Raw genomic sequence first — 21,395 nt, 5'->3', positions numbered from 1 at the left:
CTGATAGAACATAGGAGTTGAATATTCAAGTATGTATTGTAGAGATACTCTATTCTTAGTGAATTTCTTCTCAGTTTCATGGTTTAAACGTACAGTCCTTAATTCTGGGAATAAATTCAGTCTGAAAAAGGTGTACTATGGGGATTAAAACTGTCTCTTGAGAAAAGACTTCATCTCTTCTACTTGCATAGCTGATAGTATAGAATTCCTCCATTATGTTCAGTATGAATATGGCAATTATTTTTTTTTTATGTATAGTGTTTATTAAATTGACTTATTTGAGAGATGTTACCCAAATACACCCCAGTAGTTAGCCTCAGAAAATCTTGTGGTGGTGAGATCCACTAAGTAATGACGTTCTTCTCCTCATCAATGTAGATGTTCCCTCATAAGTTCATAAGTTCATAAGGTTGGAAAGGACCTATAAGATCTTCTAGTCCAACCATCCTCCTATCACTATCTCTACCCAACTACTAAATTAAGTCCTTTAGCACCTCATCTAAACGCTTCTTGAACAGCGCTAGGGATGGTGCCTCAACCACCTCCCTAGGCAGGCCATTCCAGTGCCTGACCACTCTTTCAGAAAAGAAATGCTTCCTCAGGTCTAATCTAAATCTTCCCTGGCGCAACTTGTGGCCATTCCCTCTCGTCCTGTCATTACTTATCAGGGAGAAGAGGCCTACCCCCTCCTCACCACAACCCCCCTTCAGGAAGTGGTAGAGTGCAATAAGGTCTCCTCTGAGCCTCCTCTTCTCCAGACTAAACAATCCCAGCTCCCTCAGCCGCTCCTCATAAGACTTGTGCTCCAGGCCCCTCACCAGTTTTGTTGCCCTTCTCTGAACACGCTCCAGGGCCTCAATGTCCTTCTTGTAGTGAGGGGCCCAAAACTGAACACAGTACTCGAGGTGCGGCCGTACCAGAGCTGAGTACAGGGGGATGATCACCTCCCTGCTCCTGCTGGCTACACTATTTCTAATACAGGCCAGGATGCTGTTGGCCTTCTTAGCCACCTGGGCACACTGCCGGCTTATGTTGAGCCGAGCATCAACCAACACCCCCAGGTCCTTTTCCTCTCTCCATTCTTCAAGCCATTCTGCCCCAAGCCTATAGCATTGCATGGGGTTATTGTGGCCAAAGTGCAGGACCCGGCACTTGGTCTTATTGAACCTCATCCCATTTTGCTCAGCCCAGCTGTTCAGCCTATCCAAATCCCTCTGAAGGGCCTCCCTACCCTCAGGCAGTTTGACACATCCTCCCAGCTTTGTGTCATCTGCAAACTTACTGAGGGTACACTCAATTCCCTCGTCTAGGTCATCAATAAAGATATTAAACAAGATGGGCCCCAAAACTGACCCTTGGGGGACACCACTCGTTACAGGACGCCAGCTGGACTTAACTCCATTAACCACTACCCTCTGGGCACGGCCCTCCAGCCAGTTCTCCACCCAGAGAAGAGTGAACCTGTCCACACCACGGGCTGCCAGTTTCCTTAGGAGAATACTGTGGGAACTCATGGTTGATGGGAACTCATCTTGGTTGATTCTTCCTTTGTTCAAGCGTAGTGGCCAAGGGTACCAACCCATGCTGCCATTCCAGTGGGAGAGCAGTCATGACTCAAGTTTATTGAGTGATGTGTTGACGGTTGGACCTGATGATCTTTTCCAACCTTTATCATTCTGTGGTTCTAATAACTACTGCATGCCCAAAGCATTTCCTGGGATCTCTGCTTATCAAGTGTGCAGTATGTGAACTGCCTGCTGTTCTGTTTTTGTGAGTACTCCTCACCCACATGTGGCCTCATGCAGTAGCTGTAAAACATGAAAATATCCCTGTGCTCAGCACAAAATTGGCATTTTTCTGTTGGGCATTTCTCTACTCCTTGTACTGATAACCAAGGTGTGGCTTAGAAATGCCAGAAGGCCAGAAAGCATCCTCGTAAGGGAAGGTGACACTATCAGCCCCTTCCTAAACATTGAGAGAGGAGGGAAAATGGGCTAGTACTGGGTCTGGTTGTGTTCAACATGTTCATCTGTGACATGGATGAGGGAGTAGAGCGCACCCTCAGCAAGTTTGCTGATGGTACAAAGCTGGGAGGAGTGACTGACGCTGCAGAAGGCAGTGCTGCCATTCAGTGGGTGCTGGGCAGGCTGGAGAAGGGCAGAGAGGAACCCAATGGGCTTCAACAATGGTACGTGTAGGTAGGGTCGTGCTCCTGGGGATGAATAATCACACACGTCAGTATATATTAGGGGCTGCCCTGCTGGAAAGGAGCAGGGAGCTGGAAAGGAGTTTTCTTTTAGTAGCAACATTGCAAAGAGAAGCACTAGCCAGTGCTGTTCTGTTTTAAACCACCTGCAGTTTGCTGCTAGCTGCACATCCACTAGGAATATAAGCAGCTGCAAAAGGGAGTTCAGATCGTAGTGGCAGGTTGCTTTGCTGCCTTACATCCAGCAGTATGTGCTGAGCTACTCTGTCAGCTTTACATTTGGGTGTTGTGAGTGTGGCTGCGATGCTGGCTCTGAGACATTTTCCTGATGGCTTAGGTGGACATCTCCCAACACTGTTCTAGTAAGGATGTTTGGCAAAGGGCCAGAGTGGCACAGAGCAGAAATGAAACTGAAACACGAAGCTGATGTGCTGTCTCCCAGGATTAAAATCAACATGCTCTGGAGACATTCTGCTTTTCTAGCCTCTCACTTTCCCAAGAATTCTGTTTAACTCTCTGTTCAAGGATTGGACTGTTCCAGCCTTCAATTTTTTTTTTCCAAGTTGGGGATTTTTAGCAACATGATTTAGAGGGTGAGATAGAAATAACAGTTGGTTTCCGGTAGCCCAGGCATCAGTCAGTCCTGTTTGAACAACAGCCAGCAGAAATATGCAGAACTTAACATAGCTGTGCAATGTTTCCTAGGTTGTAGAAGTACCTACCCAACTTCATGGTGCAGGTGCCACATAAAAGACCTCTGCTGTAGTTTGAGTTTCACATTTATTGGATGCCAAGCATAGAAAGCTCTTTAAAAGCCTCCACACATGTTTACTTAAGTAAGGTTTCATTATTCCAATCTCCTCCTTTGAGCTATACAGCAAACTATATTCTTTAGTCCCTCCCTTTGCTTTCCTCAAACACACACACACATTGCATTAGTTATGACAAAAAACTTTCCTTGCAGGCTTTTTTCCACCCAAATCCTGAACCTGAGCTCCAGAGCTGTCTGTAGAGCCACTTGCTTTTTCAGTGATCTGAAGTTGATACGGACACTGACTGTGTTTGAAAAGAAACTTACACATTTCTTAATGAGATTTCTGGACACAGCAGTGCCAGGATAGGCTTAAAAATCCAAATGACTTCACTCTGTGCTTGGTAGGAGAGGGAATAGGAGTGGGGCAGACTTTGGAGACATCTTGTAATGTATAAAATTCTTCAAATAAAGAGTGCATTTTTAGAAAGTCTATAGAGATTTGGTTTGGTCCAGACTTGTACTAAGAGACAAAACAAGCTCTCCAGCTGTGTATACACAGGTCTTCCCTGCCAAGACAAACAGAGCACTTGCTTGACTAGGGGATGTTAAAAGTTACACTTCTCAAAGAGACTCCTGACTGGGAACTCTGTGAATTTGCAGCCAGGTGAGGTGGCTGTGGCTGACTTACTGGTAATTGGTAGTGTAGCAGCGAAGAACTTAACCCTTCCAAGGAGAACCTGAATAGCTGCTCCATCAATGGGAATGTTAAGATAAAGTCCTTAAGCACCAGACTTACTGGAGATGTGATCACTGCTGAATTTTTGTTCAGTTTCACCTTTTAAATCATCCACGGTATGTGACATATTTACAAGCATCCTTGGAAGTCTCCAGTAACAAGGATACGCAAGTATCAGGTTTGAAAGCAGCAGGATCATGTATAGCTCTCAGTTAATCTCTGAGTCTCATTCCTAATAAAGAACAACTGTTCATACAAAGCAGAGCCTGGAACCTACTGACATTGTATGTAGGAATTCCAGGTTTCAGCCCAAGGCTCCATGTTGATGCTCTCCTAGTATGGCTCTATACATGGTTGAGTACTCTAGAAGTACCTCAGATTCCTACCTATGTCTCCACAGGGACAAAGCTTGCACTAATACCAGACACTGTTCACCTTTCTCCTTCCCACTCACGGTGTCTACTGTGATGCTTCTGTAGGGAGAACTGTTGGTAATCACTGAGCGTATCTTTCTACCATTATTTATTGCCTAAATAACCCTAGCATCCTTGCATATACTACTTCCAGAGTACAAAATGGGAGATTGTCCTGGCTAAAGACTACAAAGAAAATAAAAGGTAGTCAAAGCAGTCTTTAATTGCCTTCAGAAATAGTAACATACTATTTACAGTGACTTACCTCAGTTCTGAGCTTACAGGAGCAAGCCAGGCTGACAGATCCGATCACACTCAGCCTGCGGAAGACAGGAAGTGCTGTAGGCTACATCTCCATCTCTCCCAGTTCATTGTTGAAATGGGGTAGTTGGTTTGATTCACAGATGGATGATGTGGAGATTTTATGTTCTGAATGAAGCACACTACTCCATCCTGGGTCAGGTCACAGCTCACTCTTGGTGAGGCAGTTCATTACATATCCACTCTCCTTTGTTTCCTCAATTAAGTAGCAGCCATTTGGCCTCAGCATGGGAGCTGTGAGGAGTCACCAAAGGCTTCCAGAAGAGCTGGATCTGACACTGATTAGAGAGCAATTGAGATAGGACCCTGTGGTGAGATAAAGCCAGCTGAGCATTTGCTCCTGTCTGCATTCCCAGATAAGCTGCCTCCAGGCTGGAACCATAGTGTTAAATAAACCATAAGGTGCCTCAGACTGAAAAGCCTTGTTAAGAGGTCTGTCTGTGTATATTACTGTGACTGGCTTCTGGACCAAGAGCTGGTTTGTCTCCAGCCAGCATAGGCACACTGCATATTTGACTCTGTCCTTTTGCAGGTGGAGTTGTCGCCTCAACCTAGGAAACAAAAAAATACTTGTTTCCGCTTGAAATAAAAATCGCTCATTATCAAAATTCATCTGTATCCACAGGTTAAAGTATAGCAGAGCCAGCCAGGTGATACCTAACATAGCACTGTCACTAACTGGTGACTGCTTGGCCTTGCGTGCTGTTGAGTTGGAGGGCCTGCTCTGTGTACCCTCTGCCCATCAACATTCCGAGCAAAGCGCTCTGCAGGAGAAGCCCCCTGCACTTAGTGCAGGCATAGTCCAGAATCCCAAGGGATTCCCTTGACCCAGAAGAAATCTATCAGTGCTTCATCCAAGCTGAAGCACCATTCTTCCTCAGCATCATTTCTTGCCAAAGACACCTGAATGAAATGGTGTAATTACTTCAGGAATATTCTTTGGTCAAACATACTTGGTAGCCCGAGGGCTGTACCCTCACCAGCTGTGCATGTACTGGCAGAAGTGGCTGTTTGGCAGTGATTCTGAGGGAATGCTCATCAGAAGAAAAATCTGTTTTTAGAATGTTGCAGACTGCAAAAGCAGAGACCTGAGTCCTTCTGCTCAGTCAAGGTGAAGGAACTGAAAGCTGAAGCAAAATCAGTTCAAATTGGAAAAAAAAATATATATATATTCTTAATGAGGAGGTTAGTTCCAGCTGGTTGTCTTCCACAGGAGTGAGTCCAGTCCCCCTTGTGCTACATCACCTCACTTTAGACTCCTGTAGGGCAGATGCCTCCAACTGAGCACAGCACCTCATGAAACTGTATAGGTGGTGGAGTGATAGCAGAGCTGATTTTGGACAGAGTCCCTGGTTGTCATTCAGTGGCTTATCTGTTGTTGGATTTCAATCTTTAAAGCCCAGAGCAGTATAAATATAGTTGTCTGTAGAGCTCTGCTTGCTGCAAGATACAGCATTGTGCCATTATCTCAAGTTGTTTTTTGTACAGAAGGCAATGCTATATACTGAATATACAGCTCAATTTGTCCAGCTAATATCTTTGTCAGAGCATTGGCGTTCTCAAAAAGGCTTGTTAGCATTAGACAGATGCAGCTCTGTTGCCCCTAGTGTCAGCGCTGGGATGGCCATTGCATTGTGAGGGTCTAATTGCATAGAAGAGTTGGGGTGCCAGTTTAGACAGATGTGCAGACAGGCATACCCATCTGTGCTGATGAAAAGAATGCTTGCTAAATGCATAGATCTATCAGATTATGGACTTTTTTAGGCTTTTAATTTGCTTTTATTTTGCTATAAACCGTAAGAAGAGATAATGTAAGTTTTAAACTTCAAGAAACTGAACTTCTGAACACTAAGCAGCAGCTTCTCCTGCTGTACACTCATTAGGTTGCATGTTCAACATTTCAGAGCTCCAGTAAGAGGCTGCTTTGTAATGGGAGCAAGCTAACTACCTTCACACTTCATTCAGGAAATGCTCCACTTCAAAGGTAAATACAGTAATAGCGAGGTACTCAAAGAATCTTAGCATCATTTCCTCCCTCTGCTTGACATGTTTGGTAACATGAACTCTCATTACATTGATTTAGGAGGGAAAGACTTAGTGTAGAAGAAAATGAGTCTGTGAGGAGAAAGACCAGTTCTATTTAATGGTTTCCTTTAGAGTTTTCTTTATGAAGAAAAGGAAACATTTTGATATTATTTCTTTGATTTTACCCTCTTTCAAGAAGGAAAAGAATTTTGTTGCAAAAAATGCCATTTATCTCAAGAGTAGTGGAAGCTTCTCCAGTGTTAGAAGGATGAGGTTTAATTTGTGGGATTCCTTCCCTTCCAAATGTTGAAGTCACCACTGTAGATGCTGTTTGCTGCCTCTTAATGAAAGCTTTCTGGAGCCTTGCATATATATTCCCAGGTCCCATAACCCAGACAGGAGGTTGCACAGAGGAAGCCTGCAGTGTCAGAGATGCCAGGCAAAGCATGCATTGGTGCAGACAAGAATTTCTCTGCTCGGGATGCTCCATATAGGGCTCTGTTTCAAGAGACTCTGTATTTTGCCTCCCAAAAATGAGACTGTACGTGTTGTGTATGGCTGTTGTGTCCTTAGACACTGTTTGTCTAATGAATGCTGGGCTGAGACGTGCAAAACACAGTATTGTTCCTGTCCTGCTAGTTAACTCCTTCTCAAACTCCATGAAGACACAGAAATTGATCATGTCCATGTGTAAGCATAATAGCAAACTTGGAACTGGCACATACTGTCTGAGTTCTGGCTCATCATTAGACAGCACATCAAAACTGGTCCCTTCTTCTTCACACAATATTGCAAATGCAAAAAAAAGTAAGGATTTGAGCCACAGCAAGCCCTGGACATATATATCCATGGGAAAGGTAGTGAGTAACTCCTGTTCTTTTAGTCCTTATTGCAGAATTACTCTCTTTCCAAAACCAAAACTAGCACTGTGTTGGGATGAAGTGAAAATGCTTCCAAACAGCAGCTTGTCACCATATCTTAAAACAGTACACTGTCAAGGGACTCTTCTTTCTCTTTTTTTTTTTTTTCACAAACACAACAGGACGTCAGCCACTGAATGCAGAGATAAAAAGAAGAGCAGGGTGTGAGTGTTAAAAAATTTCCATGTTTGGACAGATTGAACAATTTATAAAGGGCTGTGTGTCACCTTTGATCTCATTCAATGGAGTAGTCATGGACAGTCTGCAGCAGGTCTCGAGGTGAAGCCTCAGCTACACTCACTGAAGAGCAGAACATGTACTGAATATCCAGTGCTTTTCTGAAAGTAAAGTGCTAGGGTGTGGGGTTTAACCACAGTGAGAAAAGCAGGTTCCAGGCAGCTTCAGAAAGGAAGGGCCGCACCATCTCCTGGTAAACAGGACATAGTACTTATGGAAAAGCACACCACGAAGTACATTTTGCTATTGATAATGGGCCAGTTTCCTTTTTGCATTTCTATTGTTTTTCATATGTCAAGGAAAAACTTCTTATATTTAACATGTACTTAACATGAGGAGCTCCTTAATCTCATAGAGGACTACTGATCTCCACAACGTGTCTGTGTCTGTAGGTTTTTCAAAGATTCCAAATGACTTTGATGCCTTTTTTGTTTGTTTTGACTCTGCAAACACTGGGTTCCTCATAACTGATACCATTTTAGTCCTGGAAGAAACCTCCATTAACAAACAGTAAGACTAATGCAAGTGCCGAGATGAGCACATTTTTGTATGCTTCATCAATTTCTCAAAGATCCTTTCTGCATAGGACAACAATTCCTCTCACCCTTCTAATGTCTAAGCATATTATTTGCGATGTTTAACGCTGTACCACTCTAATTGCCACTCCTACCTATTGTCCAGATAGAACTGTTGCTGTAGGAGCCTGTGGATTTCCATAACTGCAGATGTTTGCAAGGTAGAGTCAGTCTTGTCCAAGGGAAGGAAGAATCCAAAATGATCTTATACGTTCCCTTCAGCTGTAGCTTTTTCTAGTGACAGTGCTGTATATAACCAGAATACTTACTCTACCTTTTAACATACAGATGGATGTTCATGGGTCTGTCAGCTTGGATGGCACTTTAATCCACGCAGTGTATCAGACAGTGGGAATATTGCAGAATACCCTACTGTTCTTGCATGTAAAGCCTCTCCAACTGTGAGAAGAATTATTGAGTGGATTATTCTCAGCTTTTCCGCTTCCTCATCAAACATGTCAAACGTGTTTGTTTTGTTTTTCTTCAAAATTTCCAGTTTAATTTGGAGTCTTAAGAGCAGCAGCTACACAGGGTGTGTCTGATCCCATTAACATCAGTGTGAAAGTCCTAACAGGAAGCTGCCAGCAGTAAACACGTTCCCTTTGCTCACTCCTTTCTAATTTAGGTCATAGTCCTGAACATCCAAAATTTTGCTTTTAGTAAAATAGCCAGGAGCCAGTGTTCATATTGCAAAAAAAAAAACAAAACCAAAAAACAAAAAACTGCCCCAGAGATCACAGAATCACAGAATCATAGGGGCTGGAAGGGCCCTCTAGAGATCATCGAGTCCAAGCCCCCTGCCAGAGCAGGTTCCCTACACCAGGTCAGGCACCTACACCAGATCAGGCATGCTAGGCCATACATCATGCTAACAGAGGTGACCACAAAAACATTGTGGACATTAAGTGATCCCTGAGATAACTCAGAAACACCTTTAATCTTGGCCTTTGCATTTCAGATGCAGATATCTCTGATTTCTTTTTCTGAGGTCCCTAAAAGATTTTTTCTTCTGAGGATAATCGTCAGCTTGAAAAGAAGCTATTGTCTCCTCCATACTACTCACTGCAGTATCTGAGGTCTGAGCACACTGTGAAACTAAGCCCCAGTCCAGCTGCTTTTCTCAAAGAGCAAATGATGTGGGAAGATACATGGCAACAGCTCCAGAGGAATTGAGAGGCCTCAAAAACATGGATGGGGATGTGGCACGTGCTGTTTGAAAGCATTAGGTTTGTCAGCTGAGATGATGCAGAACTTTGAGGGGATAAGCAAGGACTTGAACCCAACACTGTGGAGCTGGTGAAAGATTGATTAAGGAGAGGGAGAGGTGGCCTTCCTGTCTTGCTGTTCTTGTGTCTCTGCATCGGCGTGGATTTTAGTAGGACAAATCAAGCACTCCACTTTGGTCCCATGTTTGGAAGGGGTAGGAGGCATGTCACTCAATTTATGCTGTAGGACAGTCTTTGCTTTTGTTTTGGACACTCTCTGTGCCTTTGTCTTGCTGATATACCTTGTTAGTTCACAAAAACACTGAGCATGATGGAGAAGTGCTCAGTAAGCTGTACTCATACAAGACACTGAACTGAAATTCACTTTGCCTGGCCCTCCACCTGAATCCCCTGAGCTGAAAGGCTGATCCGGGGTTTCATTAACCCTTATTCATTTCTTGGGTTTCAGTTCTATGGGATAAGAAAAAAAAACAAAGGGAAAAAGTGGTTATTGTGGCTCATTTCTGTCATCAAAGCTGTGTGAGTGGTTTGAGTGGTACATCACTGAGATGTGAGTACCACTAACGAGTACTAATGATTGGCTCCTCCACTTAATTCCAGATGAAGTCTGAAATTACTTCAAGCAAAAAATCATATTGACAAATGCTACTGGCAGTAGTTAAGATTTTTTTTCTTTTCCAAAATAAGCTTTTATTAAAAAGCTTCAGTTTGGAAGACTGATAATCTGAATGGTGAGACATAAACAGAGCTCACAGCTGAGAGATGTGATAGTGTTCTTTTTGCTCAGCTTGCCTCCAAAGGTGATGAAGGCATGAACTCCAGTTTTGCTTCATTAAGCATTTCTCTACATTAAGCACCTAAAATAAGTGCTTTATTAATTGAGCAGCTGTGTTCCAGACAGCAAAAATTGCACCGACCTCTACTTCTCTAACTTCTAGTATGCTTTATGCAGAATGATCTGGTAGAAACTTCACCATGTGTGGACTTTGACTCTGGACTCAACTGCGTTCTTGTGAACAGGCTTCTTTGATAAGCTAGCTATAGTCCTGAGAAACCACAATTCCTTGGGTCTCTGCAGAGCCAGCCATGGTTGGCTCATAGCACTGACAGGATGTAGATATAGCCCATTTTGCTGCATGCCCATGGGCATTAGGATACTGTGTCTAATGAGATGATCACACATTACTTTTCCCCCGATGTGGGGGCAGTGTAGCTATTTAATGCTGCTATATTCCACGTGATGTTTATTAAGTGTCTCAGTTCAGCTGTGCACTAGAGCATGCTGGAATGACACAGGTTGAAGCCTCCCATTCTGTGGCTGGCATCTCATTGCTGTAGGTTAGACAAGAGGGCGACTATCCTATCTTCTGACCTTTTGACACTTTAGGATGCAGTGACCTGTAGCTTCCTCATTCTCACTGTGGAAATGGGTGTCCAGGTGTCCAACAGAGTAAGCTGATGCCTTTGAATGATGCAGAGCATCTCTGGAGTAGAAGGTGCAGAGCTTGTGAAGTGCCCTGGTTTCTCACACAGCTAAATCCACAGGGGAGTGTCTGAGAAGTGGATCTAAACACATAGCACACTGGAACAAAGGTACCAGGCCACCAGGGCTCCCCAGTGCAGGTTGCATCTGGCAGCTACCAGCCACTCAGGAGAACATGACATCAGAAGTGGTCCTTGTGGGAAGAAAGTGGCAAGAAGATTTGGTTCCAAATTTCACTCAGACCTGGAGGGTGTCCCTGCAAGGGCCGTAAGCAGCCTTCACTAGCTGACTAAGTGCAACACAGCACATTGCATTGCAAGGTAAACACATGAATTGCTGCAGTTCCAGTGCCCTGAGATCAGTCCAAAGGAGATGTGCATCAGCACTGTTGTCTTTAAACCTGTGAAGATGGTAGAGAAAATGTGAAGTGGCAAGAGACGGAATGCTTGACCCACATGTAGAAAAGGCCCTTGGACAGTTCTACAAATGGGTGCTCAGCTCACAATGGCACAGAAGATCCAGACCTGACAAGTCCAACAGGGTTCACAAACCACATTTGTGTATGGGAACAGCAGCAGTATGTTGTTCTGCTCCTCAAGAGCTCGGGAAACTAGAAGGAAATTTAGGTACCCCTGCAGGAAAGCCAAACCCTTCCTCTATGTGGCGCAGGGTGTGAATACAGGGGGGACAGAGTGAACTGGGCTCAGGTTCTCTCATCACCATTTCACCTGCAGCACTAGCCATTATCTTCTTTCCTAAGAGGAGATGTACTTTAAGTCCACTGGAAAAAGCATCTTTTTAATTCACAATTAATGGATGAAGCAACTACTTCCTCATGGGAGTACCACCTTTACTGTCTTTTGCCTTAGATAAGAAAAAAATGCTTTGGGATTAAAAAGAAGAAGAAAAAAAAGAAGCACTTAAATTTTTTTCATCTTCATTTTGAATAATCTCATCCAAAGAACCAATGAACTGGACTTCAACTCAGGGGCACAAGGACTGGACAGGGTCAATTCCACACACACTTCTACAGTTTGAGTGGTTTGCAGAGCAGTAAATGGGCTTTGTATAGCGTAACCCAGATATGTTTGCTTCTGAAGGTCCATGGTCATTGAAGTAGCACTCAGAGCATTTGATTTTGTCATGCTAGAAATGACATGGTGTACAAGTAAGAGGTCAGGGTATATCTTATCACCTTGTTCTGATATCTCTCAAGATAAATGACTTACACAAGGCATTAGAAAACAATGCCAGTGCTGTTACATCTTCAGTGCTTCATCAGGACGAAGGATGATTCTGTGGTCCTGGCCTTTGAGCCACCTTCCCATGTTTCCTACTGAGCTTCTTCCACTCTATGAGCAGTCACTGAGGCTGGCAGTATCTTCTAGCCTAGAAGATATTTTTGGTTGATCTCGTATTGAGCTGAGCTCTGAGCATTCATTTTCTGACATCTAGATGCTAAGGAGGGTACAATGTTTTCACTTTCATTGACTGAGTTTAGAAAGAAAATAATGTTATTTGTGTCTGCTTTTTCATTCCCAAGACTTCTTCCTTCGATTTCAAGATATTTCAGTTGCGGATAAACTTCTTACAATGGTCACCTTTCCTCCCCTTAGCATAAGCCATGTACCACATTGCTGCTTTTCATATACAAAGACTTTGCTACTGGAGCAGCACACAGATGGCTGCAGCTCATAGGGTTGTAATGATACAATCAGACAAGAACTGTTAAACCAGCCAGACTTTTACAAGTCCTCGCTCCATTGTGTCCTTCTCAGTCCCTGTTCCAAGCTCATAGTCCCAGAAGGAAGATAGGTAAGTTTACAAAGCGGAGGAGAGTCCCAACCTGTTAAAGCCCTGTGCCACCCCCAGCACCTCCATGTCTTCACCAGCTGACCAGGCAAGGATTCACTGCTTCTCTTTAAGGATGGAGAATGCAGAGTGGCAGTGCCAGCTCCAACCCACCCATGTTTCTACATCTGCCTGGAGTGATCTGTTGGGGATTGCTCCATCACAGTGATTCCAGCAGAGCTCTTGGAGGAGGGCTGTGCGTGGAGCTCTCTCTCAGGTTTCATCAGGCTAAAATTTTGATGGGAAACAGTAAAAATAGGCCAAGAAAACATTAAAAAGGTCTCTCCTTACTATTTCCTTTGGCAGTGTTTTTTCAGCTCGTAGAATGTCTGGCCCTATAGACTGCCCTCACCAGTTTTTTCTTTTTTTTTTTTTTTTGCAAAAGTCCAAACAGTTAAACAGTCACAGGAATGTGACTGTTTACATGAGTAAGGAAATGATGAGGTGGGGAAAGCATTCCATGGGAAGGAGTCCTGCACAGAGACCCCAGCTCTGCTCTCTCTCTGCGTCACCCGCTCCCCTCCCACCAGCACTACCAGAGTTGTACACTGCCTGCGAGGCCCAGCAGAGATGCACTATGTGCAGAGATGTCTAATTGATGCTCTGCAGTGTGCATTTAGTACAGCAGGAACAATTTCACACTGTTGGGTTGCCTTGTGCAAACAGCTTTCAGCCTGCAGTTTGCCTGGTGGTTGTTGCACACTGGTGCTCCCGGTCCGTGATCTCTCTGTGAGTAGGGCATAAATGGGAAAGAAGTCACACAGTGGTCAGGTTTGCTGTCCCCTCTCTTTGCTCCCTGTTGTTGGCTGCTAGAGCTTTTAGAGAGCAGCATGGAGCTCTGCCAGGGGCTGGACTTTGTAGCACTGACCTCACTGTGGTGAGGGCTGCAGCTCCCTGGGGTTTGCTCACAAGCAGCATTTGTCCTTGCTGCTTTGTGGAGAAGCCTTCAGCAAAAGCATTGTTTGTTAGGAGAAGGAATTTGATTTTTCTGAAAGATTTTTCTTGCTGCTCTGTTTGCTTATTTTGTAAAGAAGGAATTAACTCAGCCGACAGCCCATCTCACAGAGGTGCCAGCAAACAGTGCTGAAGAAGGGACACAGCTCTTTACTTGGTTCACATCCCTTCCAGCCTGGAAGCTGCAGAGCTGCTTACATGGCTGGGGTCAGGCATGCTTGGCTTTCTAGGATTATGGTTCTAAATATCATAGAAAGTAGTATAATTATTCCTGCTCTTGAATCTTTACCCAGGAATTTGAATTCCCATTGCAAGAACTGACGCACTCAGTGCTACAGCACGGAGCTGAAGGATGTTGCAGGAGTTGGAGAGCTATCCTTCTTGGCAAAATTGTCATAAAGAATATTTCACTTTAAAATTTCAGTATCTGAAACTACTTTCTTTTTTTCTCCAAAGGGACAATAATGACAAATTAAAAGGCAGTACGGAGTTAATTTAGAATTTCAATTAAATGTAAAGCAATAATTTGAATTCTGAAATTAATTTGTAAATATTTTGTGTTCAATTCAGCTGCTATAAAAAGCAATCTGAAGCTGCTTTTAGAGTTAAATTTAACATCTGAAAAGATGCCCATACTTACAGTGTTTGGTTTGAGATCTCTTTCAAAGAACTTAAACTGAGTTGCTCTGTTTAATATTCCCCTTCAAAATAATGGCTTTCCGTTGAGCTCTGTGTCCCAGAGGAGCATTCTCTACAAAAGATTTCTATTGTCTTCATTTAGCCTTGGGGATACTTAGCAATAAAGAAGGTGCCTTCCAACTGTTCTGCGTAAGAGTTTGATAGTCTCAGAGTGGTAATTTTAAATAGTCTGAAATGGATTATTCTTTTTAATGAGACCAAGCTGCAATTCTGGCAGAAATTACAGCCACAGTTGGCAGAGTCGTGTCCATTTCTTTACCTCCGCCTGTAGGAGGTGAGATATGTTCTGGGAAGGTGATGAAGTAAAAGCCAGGGCAGCACCTCTGAGCAGGGCAGCCCTCATGGAGTGTGCTGAGCCAGGGGCACTGGAACCCACTTGATCTACTGTAGTGTCAGACTGTCCTGCACATTCAGCAGTAGTCCATACAATGAGGGACGTTTGCAGGAAGCTGTCTGCAAGTGGAACAGTGTGGCTAAATTCAAACACACACACGGCCTGTGAACTCCCCAGGATCTAATTGATCTCCCCGATCTAAGTGATCAGGAGTGACCGCTCATTAGCCATAGATATTCCTGGTGGTCCCCACACATACCCCCAAACAGGGAAATTTGGATGAGGTTGGTTCTTCAGAACATATCTGAGCCCTGTGTTGGTTGTAGCATTAGGGAGATGAGACTCACTGTAGTTTCAAGCTGACTGCAGCACCAGCAGAAGTCCGTAGTTTAGATTTGCTGGTGCTTGAAGCCATACTGTCAGAGTAAGGAGGGGGGGAGGAGAGCATGGAAAGCAAAGAGTAGAGTGAGGAACCCGATATGGTTAATGCAAACACATTGATGCTGCAGCTTGGATTCCTTGTTGTGCTTTGCAGTTTGAACACTCTCACTCTCTGTGGACTGCTTGAGACAAGGACATGAATAGTAACCTAATCTGACTCACAGAGATAAGCAGCCCACGGAGCAATGCTCTGAGCAGGGTCTACTTTGAAGTTAATAGCACGAGAAAGAAAAGTGAGACCTGTGCAGTCATGAGGTTGATGATCGATAGATGCTGGGAGGGAACCTGATGTCTGTCCTATAACAAGTATATGCTGTTTGCAAAGCCATTTTTTTGGCAGAGATAAGCCAAGCAGTGAGCTAGCGTGTTGATTTTTACATCTAGAATTGATTGGTGAAGGACTGGATATGCATGGCCCTGCTGTGTTGAAAGTCACTTCTGTAGAGCTGGAAAGACTCAGTCTGACTGAAGCTTTTCTTCCTCAGATAAGGCCTCATCCCATTTCCTGCAGTCCCTTTAATGAGATCTTTACCTGCAGGTGGAAAAACTGGATTCACCCATGTTCTAGCAGTGGATGCTGTTGTTGTAAGGCTGGAAGATGAGATCCTTTATGTAGACGATAGCAGGGCTTTAGGTGCCTCTTAAGCACATGTATTTCCTTAAAAACAAATCTGATTGGTGCCTTAGTCAGTGTTTAGTAATTGGACTGTTAAAATTAGCAACAGATGGCAACTGGAATGCAGGCAGACTTACCATACTCAAGACTGCAATTTCCTTAGCTGCATTCCGTCCAAGGAAGTAATCTACATATGCAATTCTATTTTTACCAATTATTTGTTCCCCTTACCGTTGCACTTTCATTATTGGTGTGAAGGAATTCCTGCTGCAGTGCATCCAACGTGCAGCAGCAGGATGGCAGGGCATCTCCATGTTTACCCCATGGCAGTGCCTGTGTTCTCGGTTGTGATCTGACTTACTAAGTCACCTGGAGCCCTTTGTAGATGCACACCACAATGATGTCACACATTTCCATTTAAAGATTAATTGTTCATCTCTGAGGTTATAGAAAAAAAGGCAGTGGGTGAGAAATTGGCTGAAAATGTGTTGATTTATTTTCTAGGAATAAATTAAAACAAACTAAAGCATTAAACTTGGCACAGCAGGCAACGTTTATGAAAACCATGTGTGCTGGCATTGTTGAAATTTGGGTCAAAGGACAAACTATGACTAGTTGATAGTTCACCGTTGCATTGTTCTGATGTCTAAACAGAAATGCTTTTATGCGCACCTGTCACCTTTTAACCAAAGTAATTTCAAAACCATTGCCCTTTTATCCTGAAATCCCTCCTGTTTACATCTCAGTGGCATCCATGTACCAAACTGCTCTGGACAATTTTATCAACATTAATTTTTGAGTATGATCATGCTTTCAGCTGCTCGAAGAATAGAAATAAGAGAGAACCATGAAATTGGATTAAGGAATTACTGTGGCCATTGATTCTTACCCATAGATAGAGATTGTGTGTTTTTCATGTAGCTTATGCATACCTGGTGACAGGTTGAACTGAAACACAGATGTACCCCACCCAGACTTTACTGAGTACAGGCGACAGGAGTGAGTAAGGCACATCAGCACAGGCACTCTCATTCTAAGGCCTCCAGTAATTAACCGCATTTCTGGATGGTCTTTTACAGCCCATCCACTCTGATGGGGTTTTGATCAAGTGCAGGTCTGGCAACGTGATTGTCCTGCAAAGATTTCCAGTGGGGGAAAGTTTCCTGTTTCTTAATCTACTTGATCTTTGCACATGCATTTTGGGATTTAAAAAGAAGGCAGCTGATCACAAAGGTCATGATCTGAAAACCTGCAGGCCAAGAAATTGAGCATAGACAAGCTTTGCCCTGTTTGGTGTTGATGCTATACTAACACATTTCCAGAAATAGAGCAATTACTCAATAGATGTGTGTATTATGGCTGCTTATGGCTTGCAACTTACAACCGCTTTCCATGTAATGTTTTTTGCTTCACATCTCAAATCCAAATGTTTCACTGCAAAGACATCTGTGGGCTCATCTGGTCATTGATTTGAATTTCAAGTCTATTAGTCCAACATCAAAACTCCCTAAGCAATTCTGCAGGCATAGGCTTGTATCCTGCTATCTGGTAGAACAGCATATTTGACCAACACCTAACTTCCTTGATGGTTAATGTGGAAATTTCTAGTCTGACCGTAACATGGTTAAATGTCCTTTTTCCAGCCACAGATCAAACATTTACATGCATTCATTTATTCCCAGTAGAAGGAAAAAGTCTCTTGTTTAAGTACTTTGCTTCCTGATGAATTCCTGCTGTGTTCACAGCCCCAGCTAAGGGTCATGAGAGCCCAGAGAGTGGCAAAACCTTTGCCCATGGTGCAAACAAGTCCCTTCAAAATCTTTTTGTTTTGAAGGGCTAGGTGTAACACTGTAGGGAATAAGAAACAAGGTGCTTTTGAAGCATCTGGTTTTAAAGACCTAGATAAAATTGCCAAGAGACCTTTACGAGTTAAACAGAAGAAATGAGTCACTATGCCATGAGTTAGGGAAGGAGGCTGCCTTTATAGAGACTGCCAGAGAGCACAAAAATCCCCTGGGGTGCACCATTTACATCAGACATCAGGAGAAAGTTTTGGGAATTCTCTCTCAGAAGGTTTTGTGGGTATCCTACAAGCCAAGTAGCAACAAGATGGCAGCAAGATATCTCCATCTTCAGACTGTTGCCCAAAAAAATTTGAGAGAAAATTCTTATCAGAACTTTGTTGTATATTTATTGTCAGGTCAACTTTGTCTCTCAATTCTCTTTCACCATCGATCCAAGGCAGACAGTAGTTCATGTATTCATCTCAGTGTTGCAGGAAGGTACAGCCTAAATCCCTTACTCCTTTAATAGAGCAGCAATTGATGGTCACAGCTACTCAGAGTGCTGTCATTCATTCTCAGCAGTCAGCTGTGAGTCCTGCTTCTAAAGCATGTGACCATGACCTCATCAACCTTTCACTGCAGGGTGTATGGAAGCTAAGACAATTCCAGCTTTTGTGTAATGTAAGTTAGTCAGTGAATCTCCCTGGGCTGAGGTAGGTATTGAAGCTGGTGGAGGGAATGGTGACTTAAAGACCACTGTTCTAAATAAGGAGCACCCTCACTTAAGACTTATACATACCTGATCTTTAGGTACCTGAAACTGAGTGAGAGGATTATGAGCATGGTGCCTAGTATTTCATCTCTCTCCTTTGGTGATGTGTGATTGTATTGACTGACTGCCTAGAGGGCTCACTTATATTTCAGCACAGTGCAGAGTCACAGTGAGGGAATCATTGTCTTGAAACTCAGTCCTTTTCATAAATTTTCTTTATCCAGAGATAAGAGTTTTACATTTATTGAGTATGGCAATGGGACACTGGAGATGAAAGGAGGTCCTCAAGGACTGAAAACATCTACTTACTTTGCCTGTATGTATGTTTATGTTACTTGGATAGCCAGGCCCTAAGGCTCTCCAAGAAATGTCATCTCTGTAAGTGTCTTTCTTCTGAACTATCAAAGTATAATAGAATTGTAGAATGGTTAGGTCTGAAAGAGGCAGTAAGGCCCATCCAGTTGCAGTCCACTTGCCAGAGGCAGGGACACCTTCCACAACACCAGGTTGCTCAAAGCTCCATCCATTCTGGCCTTCAACACTTCAATGGATGGGACATCTACAGCTTCTATGGGCAACCTGTTCAGTGCCTGACCAGCTTTATAGTTAAGAGTTTCTTCCAAATATCTGATCTTAATCTACTCTTCTTTAGTTTAAAGCCATTGCAGTTACATCCAGTCCTGATAAACTAACTTAAATGAAGCTTGATTGTTTCACTATTGCCAACAGTCCACAAAACTGTGGAGTTTGCAGCCCTGAAATCTCCCCTTTGCCTGATGTTGCATTTTAAATTTGCTCTGGGACAGTGCTTACAGAGTATTGACTAAAGACATAGAATGACTGTAGTTTGTGAGATGAACCTGAGGGAAACTAAGAAGAGCTGTCTTGGAAAACCTCCCTATGGTCACACGAAACATGCAGCTGAAAGGCAACCACTACCTCCAGTGCTAGCTTCTAGTTTAGTTTTACATCTTTGTTCTTCTATGACTGCATATTATTTTTGTAAAACTTGTCCCTGGTGGTGTTCAAGAAATATTTAGATGTTGTAATAAGGAACTTGATTTAGTGGGGAAATATTGATGGTAGGTGAGCAATTGGACTGGATGATCTTGAAGGTCTTTTCCAACCTTGGTGATTGTATGATTCTACAACTCTGCATTTGAATGACTGTGCTGGTAGAATGAGGAATAGAAACAATATCACTAGACTGTATAGACAGACAACCTTATATCTTGATGTAACCTGTGGTTGTTTTTATTACCAGACTATCGTACTGGTCCCTGTTTTAGCCAAGTGAATAACCAGATGTGTCAGGGACAACTCAGTGGAATCGTCTGTACCAAGACCATGTGTTGTGCCACCATTGGACGGGCCTGGGGTCACCCATGTGAGATGTGCCCTGCCCAGCCTCACCCTTGCCGACGAGGTTTCATTCCCAACATTCGTACAGGAGCCTGCCAAGGTAAATGTCATGAAAAATAAGATTTTTCTCTTATCCATCCTGATGTGTACTGAAAGCTCAAGTGAAGGTTGACTGCCAAGAGCCACAGTACAGATAATATTTATTTGTGTAAATATATGTGCTATATCTATCCTCGTATGTCACAAAGCATCACGATGAACTTGGCTCTCCCACCTGACAGCCACTTCAGAGATACTCATCACAGGTGACAAAAACTGTTAGCTGTACAGGAGCAGTGTAAGGGTATCCAAGAATGACACTTCTTTACCCATTACTTGAGGCCAAAGTTTGCTCCCTTTCATCAAGAAAGCAATTTGGAGGAGAGCAATGTTTGTGCCAGACATTTTTGACCAGTGCTATTTGGATTCCTTGCTTCGCTCATGGTTTGCCTATCTTGTAGTAGAAGCATCTTCAGCTAGAAATATTCCATGGGATATGAATTCTTCATTGTTGCCTTTAGTTATGTTTCCAAAGGGAACATATGAAATTATTTGAATAAAAGCAGATACCTCAGCTTTTGCTGAGCATTGGATTCCATTTCCGCTGACCTAATACCTACCCTCCTTGTTCATTTTTTTGCCACAAAACTTATAAAATGTTTATATTATAATTTAATTAGTGTGTACACAGGTATTTGGTTTTGTAACATGTTATGATGGTTGCATTCAGGCATCTGAATAGATTCCAAATAATATTGCTGAGCATTTCCTTTCTGAGACAGTTTCAATATACAGATTTCCCTGATCACATTCAGTTTAAAACACAAGTAAAATAAAATCTAGAATTTTTCATGTAGATCTATAGCTCCAGCTTCTGATCAAATCTTCTGCTGAGAAGACGTAAAACACATGTTTAGAGGTTTCATTCAATGTCCAGAACACTCATGTAAAAACAGAATTGTCTGTTGAGCTTCAATCAGTAAATCCTGTTGGGAGCCATCAAGATTTGGATTTTTTGCCACTGCTGGGTTGCAGGGATCTCCACATAGAGGTACATGAATTCCTTTCTACATCTGCAACTAATTTGGGCCTTTACCTGTTGAGACCTAAAACCCCAACATCCCACATTATCCATTGTCTGTAGGATAAAACTGAAAATGCTGGAGATAACTTTCTTGCTACCTATTGTAAATTGCATTATATGTCCCCAGTCTCTTTGTATGAGCTTGGTTTATTTATGTGTTGTCAACATTACTGCAAACAAATGTGAAGTATCAATATCTGCTGCACATGGGAGTGCTGGATCTAGCAGTGAGTGCAGAGACCTTCCTGAGGTGCTTTGAAAAGCAGTGCCCCTTCACAACTGAGGAGCTCTTGGCTGCAGGCTGAGTTGCCTGGGACTGGGCTGATGGAACAACTAAGCCTGTAGGATCCCCTCTCTGTCCTGTTTCAGAAGGCTGCAGGGCAACCGACTCTCACTCCCACAGAGCTACCAACCTGGAATGAACTCAGTTACTCCCATGAGTGAGCAGCCACATTGATCATAACCTTGCCCTCACAGGAAGGTTGTTGCTAAGCCTGGGGATGTTAGCTTTGGGAAACGTTATTATACTTTTCTCTCCCTTTTTGTTTGTGTAGCTGTGCCAG

General features: G+C 43.2%; 1 protein-coding gene across 1 annotated transcript in view; it reads left to right on the top strand.

Annotated features, from left to right (window-relative positions):
* LOC136055511 (fibrillin-2-like) overlaps positions 1 to 21,395 on the top strand; it is a 118,193-nt gene that overhangs the window by 29,254 nt on the left and 67,544 nt on the right. The window contains exon 6 of the mRNA XM_065747300.1: positions 19,612 to 19,809. Coding sequence (XP_065603372.1) covers positions 19,612 to 19,809 — 198 coding nt within the window. The remainder of the gene's footprint in view (positions 1 to 19,611; positions 19,810 to 21,395) is intronic.

The sequence above is a fragment of the Cyrtonyx montezumae genome, unplaced genomic scaffold (genome assembly GCF_038088225.1).
Source record: "Cyrtonyx montezumae isolate F1298 unplaced genomic scaffold, pur_monq_1.0 scaffold_44, whole genome shotgun sequence".
Lineage (NCBI taxonomy): Eukaryota > Metazoa > Chordata > Aves > Galliformes > Odontophoridae > Cyrtonyx > Cyrtonyx montezumae.
Note: the sequence above shows the minus strand (reverse complement) of the source record. Positions and strands in the feature narration are given on the sequence as shown.